At 47.3% G+C, this 5,365-nt stretch overlaps 1 protein-coding gene across 1 annotated transcript; it reads left to right on the top strand.

The window, feature by feature from the left end:
* Positions 1–829: 829 nt before the first annotated feature.
* On the top strand, positions 830–3,725 carry LOC116998881 (TOG array regulator of axonemal microtubules protein 2-like). The gene is made up of 3 exons (XM_033065040.1): positions 830–883; positions 1,956–2,042; positions 3,439–3,725. The coding sequence occupies exons 1-3, from the start codon at positions 871–873 to the stop codon at positions 3,672–3,674; spliced, it is 336 nt and encodes a 111-aa protein (XP_032920931.1). The 5' UTR covers positions 830–870; the 3' UTR covers positions 3,675–3,725.
* The last annotated feature ends 1,640 nt before the right edge of the window (positions 3,726–5,365 follow it).

Here is a 5,365-nt window from a genome sequence, read left to right as displayed (position 1 = left end):
TTTTTTGTTTTCTTTCTCTTTGAAAAAAGAGGAAAATTACTAAGGACAGATCTCTTCCTTCTACTCCCAGTAGCTGCTTTTTCCCTTTTTCCAGAAAATGCTGCCTGATAATGCTGCTTTCAAGGGACTGAACCTGCTCTAATGAGAATTGTACAGCATATTAAATTTCAGAAGTTTACCTGTTAGTCAGTCAAATGATCTGGATCCTGGAGGAGTTGATCAGTGCCCTGCATTTCTCCAGACACAGATTCTGAGACAGAGAAAACAAACCTTGGATCTCCTCCAGCCATAGTTTTGGCAAAATCAGAATTGCCCTCAGTACTTGAGGCAACTCTATGGAAAAACGGGCATTATAAATATCTGCTTCCATACTTCTAAAACAAAGATACTGTTTAGCATTAATAAATGGTATTAATTTAATGACTTCTGGGTGGAGAGAAACACCATAGGAACTATTCTTTCCCTACCCAAACCTCTTAAAAATAGGTGAAAATCTTTACCCCAGCAGGAGGTTGTGCAACCATTGCACAGAGGGGTCCCCAGCAGTGAAGTTGTGCAAGCAGGTGCTGACCTGACAGAAAGGATCACTTTCATCTTTACCTTGCTGAGTGCTCATTTCAAACAAGGACATCTTAATCCAGCTCTTTTTGTTGGTTCTCTTCACAGAGTTTTGATTATTTTGTCCTGAGAATTGTTGACAGCCACAAAAAAGTGAAGCAGAAGGCGCTGGATGTGCTGGTAGAAATCATAGCCCTCCTGAAAGATGCTTTGAACCCCGTGATTGTCGCTTTGGTGGAAGGAATAACAAAGAACCTGAGCTCAAAGGACCCCAGGGTTCGTGCCGCAACTGTGAACGCTCTGGAAGAATCCATGGCTCATTTAGGTGAGGCTGAGCCCTGACATGGACTCTCCTCAGCTGTGTCTCTGCCTCTGTGACACAAGAGAGCACCGAGTGCCTTGAGAGCTCTTGTTGCCTGTGGAAGGCTCCAGCTGACATCCAGCAGAAGCTGTGAAGGTGCAATGCCCCAACAGACTTCAATGTGCATCAGCATTTCCCAAAAGTGCCAGGAGCCCTTGGCTCTGTGCTGCTTGTCTGAAGAGGAGGTCCTGGAGTACAACTTTGCTACAATTCAGAGGCAAATGGGTTTTTGGAGTTTGTTTGGGCCCCATTTGACTTCCTAAATGAAAAGCTTTGCTGTTGGCGTGAAGGGTCACTGGCCCATCAGAGCTTCTGCAAAGCAGCCTCCTGGAAGGCTCCACATTAGAGGCATTAGCTGCCTATTTTCCACCTTTCTTCTTTGTCTTCTTTTTTCAGAGGGGAACTTATGATTCACCAAGATCATTTCCTTAAAACAAACAGATAGAAATCGAGCTGTCAGTGATGCCTTGTTCCATGTGTTGTTGTTTTACACGGGGTAGGATGGCTGTAGCAAATAACTACACAGGCAAGGGCTGCTCTAAATTCCTTTGCTGCAGAGATTGATGTCAGCTCTGAAAATGCTGCACTGGGGAAATATGCCTGAAATAGGGAGTGTTGAAGAGGCAGGTCTTCAAGGGGAGTTTCCACTTTCTCCACCTCAGCTGCTCTGTGAGCTCATGAGCTGCCTGACTCAGTGCCTTTCTGTATCCCATGTCTGGGCTTCTTCCTGTTTGCTCTGGAATGCAAAACCTTTTCACTGCTTATGTGTGATTGAACTCTTGAGGTCCCTGATGTGAAATGTTATCATAACTCCTTGTTCTGCAGACAACTTTGCATTTACAAATGTGAAAGGAGAGCTTTTCTTTGGGAATTTAAAACCCTCCCAAGTAGGCTGGAAGGAAAGAAGAAATGATTGAGAAATCAGAAGTGATTTGCTTGATTTTATGAAATGGGGTTGCCCCTGCCCTTTCACTCCCCACTCTCCTTTCTCCTACGGCCTCAGAAGAGTGAGCAGAAACGTGTGTTTCTCTTGTAGATAAAGTATCACTGATGCAAGAGTTCTGCTACCAGTGGAGCCATGTGAGGGGCCAAGCTCTGCTGGATGTCACAGAGCGGATCACAGGTATGGCCTCCCCTTGTGAGCCAAGAGCTCTTCCCAGGGAGTATTTCCAGGGAATGCCTGTGAATAGACAGTAGAGTGGCTGCCCCAAATCAGGAGGTGCTGAGCTTGTCCCTCCTGCCCAATGCCCATGGCAGGTGTGTCTGGCAGGTTTTCCCTGGCTGCTGCAGAGCTGTGCAGCACCTGAGCTGGGGGCAGCGCTCGGCCTGGGGGCTGAGCTCTCACTGGGGCACCTCAGAAGCCACCTGCAGGACAGGGAGGAGCTAAAAATACCCCAGCTGGCTCCTCTCTTGGAAGCTCAGGGACATCTGTGATCCTTTAGGGAAAATGGTGTCACATGCCATTGCAGGAGATCTGTTTGTTTTGTCCTGACAGAATTCTTGTTTTGTTCTTGGAAGGTTTTGAGACTGAAGCCTGCAGTGCCTGGGGGTCACAGCTTAGGTCAAGGCTCAACACCCAGATGAGAGGCACGGATTTGGTGCAAGGCAGCCTTTGGGGGCAGAGGGGCAGAAGCAGAGTGCTGAGGCTCCCTGCCTGTGCTGTCAGTGGCATTGGACTGAGCATTTCAGGGTGTGCCAACAGTGTCTTCCTGTGTCAGCACTGTCCAGAATGCTACAAATGCAGCTGATAACTGATCCCTCAGAGGAGCTGGCTATGTCAGCAACAGCCAAGGAAAGGAAAAATTATAATCTTAATATATAGTAGAGTAGGTGATTTATAGCCTTGCTTTAACTGGAACTGAATCCACTGCTAAGTGTGTCTGCTTCTTTAAATGCATTGTTGAAACAGCTGTTTGTTGGCAGCCACAAAAGCATTGTGCCAAAGACACCAGCTAGTCCCTGGTGTTTCTAATCCGACTGTCAAACAGCACCCATGTATTGAGGGATGGAGTTTGGAAGTGTGATCTAATACTGTTCTTTGCTCTGGACTATGAGCAAACAGAAGAGCCAGATGAGACTTTTGTCACTTGACATCAAGGGTCACCAAAATGGAATCATCCTTTTTATTAGAAATCTCTGCACTGCCTCTCTACAGGTGCATTTCCAAATCTTCAGTGTGAGTTTAGACAATTTCTTAATGGAAATAAAAGGCACTTTGACATTTCAGTCATTAATCTGTTCACTGTGTCAGTCTGTTGATGCAGAAACAGATTGTGGAATGATTTAGTAAAGGTACAAAGGCTCTTAAATATACAAGGCTCTGTTTGGAGAAACTAATCTTGAGTGGTTGGTGGTTCTGTTTTGGGGAGGATCAGCTCTTTGGCCATTTCTGGATCGTGGGGCTCTGTGTGCTATTTTGCTGCTCTTAGCCAGAGAGGCTTCCAAGAAGCAAAACTAGAGGTAGATCCTTGTTTGCATTGAGGCTGGTGGTTCAGAAGCTTGTGTCTCTCTCCTGGCAGTGCTTGTGGAAGGGGTTTATGGCAGGAGCCCTGAAGTCGTCCAGTGTTCCACCCTGCCCATGCTCTGGTCCCTGCTGGAGAACAAGGCGCTGCCTGTGCGGAGCGCCAATGTGCGCCCTGTACTCACCTGGCTTGCCTCTGCCCTCTACGAGGTGATGGGCACCAAGCTGGAGAAGTGTGCTGCCAGCCAGCCCCCACACGTGCGGGAAAACCTCTCCAGCATCTTGGGCTGGTGAAGGCTGGATGTTCTCCAGAAAGCTGACCCAGTGCTGAGATGGACACCTCCGGATTTGAGCTCTTAGCTGTGCCAAAAATGACAGAATTCTAAGGCAGGGTGTGCATCTGCCCCTGCTCTCTGCACTGCCCTTCCTAGTCACAGCATGGGGGGCCTGAAGCAGCTCCAGATTGAGGGCAACGTGAATGCTGAGCATGGCTCAGGCTCACTCAGAGGTAAGGTGGGAGCTCTCTGGTGGGAGGAAGGGTCTTGTGGCAGCCTGGAGAGCCTGTGCACATTGGCAGGGAACAGTTGTGCCCTGCAGGTGCCCCCTGCCATGAGCTGTGCTGCTGCCAGTGCCCCGTGGAGCTGTAGGGCTGCTGAGCTGTGGGGCAGGGAGAGGAGCAGGAGGCTGCATGTGCAGCTGAGCCATTGCTGAAAGCACAGGGCTCTGGGCTCCCTGCTGTCCCAGGGCAGCCCAGAGGCCAGGGTGTTCCCTGGGAGCTCTGTGCAAGGGGCTCAGGGGCTCAGGGTGTGCCCCTGGGCTGCCTCAAGGGGCTGCTGGCAGGAGCATGTTTCCCTGCGCAGCTATTTAGAAGTTTCCAGGAAATGTGATCTTGAAACAAGGAGCTTTAGATGCTTTAGGTTTGCATTGTAATCTTTGTTACATTTTGTTTCTCCTTTTTGCAGACTTGGCTTGCCAAGAAGTTTTTCCTGGATTTTTCTTATGTTCTCGTCACGAAGTCCTTGCCTCCCATGCAGAACAGTTCTCTTTCCTCCGAGCTCAGGAAGAAGCTGCCTATCCAAAAAGTGTTTGAAGAAAAGGATTTATGTGTTTACCTGTATAGTTACAGATCTACATGTGTTCTGATAGTTAGCTGTAGGTTTGAATAAATGTGTTTTGATTGTATCTTAAAATTTAATGATTTCCTTTAAATTGCATATATTTTATTTTGATGATATATTTTGGTTTTTTATGTTTTAATAATCTAAATTTTTCCAAAACCCATGCAGAGAATGTGAGTCAAGGACCTAGTAGTTTTGAGATTATCAGACTGCAGCTCACTTGGTGTGCCAGTGTCTCACCATATTCTTTCTTCACTTGGCCTCTCCTCTTCCTCTTTTACCTTTTGATCTTTGTGTCATTTGTGCTGCTGTTTATAACTTGGAATTGTCCTGGTGCCACCCATTGACATATTTGGGGGACAATGGAGCCAACAGATCCTGCATAGTCTAAAGTTTTCTAGTTAGATTATTGTGTGTTCACAAAATGCCTGAGCAAAGAAACAAAGAGAAATGTGCCCAAATCCCAAAGCTTTGCTCCTTTGCAATCTCACCCAGATGTGGCTCAGAGGTGTCTTCAGTCACAATTTCATAGGTGAGAAGAGGTGATGGGAAAAGATGCACGGCTTTTGAGAAGTCATCTGTGTGTACATTTCTGCAGGACAGCAGTGCAACAGTGCTGTTTGCAGCTTGTTTGCAGAAGGATGAGTGGACTGTGAGGTCAATAACATTTGTCAATGGTTCCTCAGTTCTATCCTGCAGCCTGGGATCCATTCAGCCCAGGGCTATGGGATCATTTGTTACCATGGATCAGTGCTTGCCTGTGTAATGAATTCCTGCATGGCTGGAAGAAGCAATTCTGGATTCAGCTGCAGCTCTTGGTGGGCTGCATGATCATTGACATTGCTGCCTTTCCAGAAATTATTTCAC

This window comes from Catharus ustulatus, chromosome 7 (assembly GCF_009819885.2).
Source record: "Catharus ustulatus isolate bCatUst1 chromosome 7, bCatUst1.pri.v2, whole genome shotgun sequence".
Lineage (NCBI taxonomy): Eukaryota > Metazoa > Chordata > Aves > Passeriformes > Turdidae > Catharus > Catharus ustulatus.
This window is presented reverse-complemented; position numbering and strand designations above follow the sequence as displayed.

Coding starts and splice junctions, on each gene's coding strand:
- LOC116998881 (XM_033065040.1), top strand. Junction 2,043..3,438: donor TGTCACAGAGCGGATCACAG/GTATGGCCTCCC, acceptor CTCTCCTGGCAG/TGCTTGTGGAAGGGGTTTAT.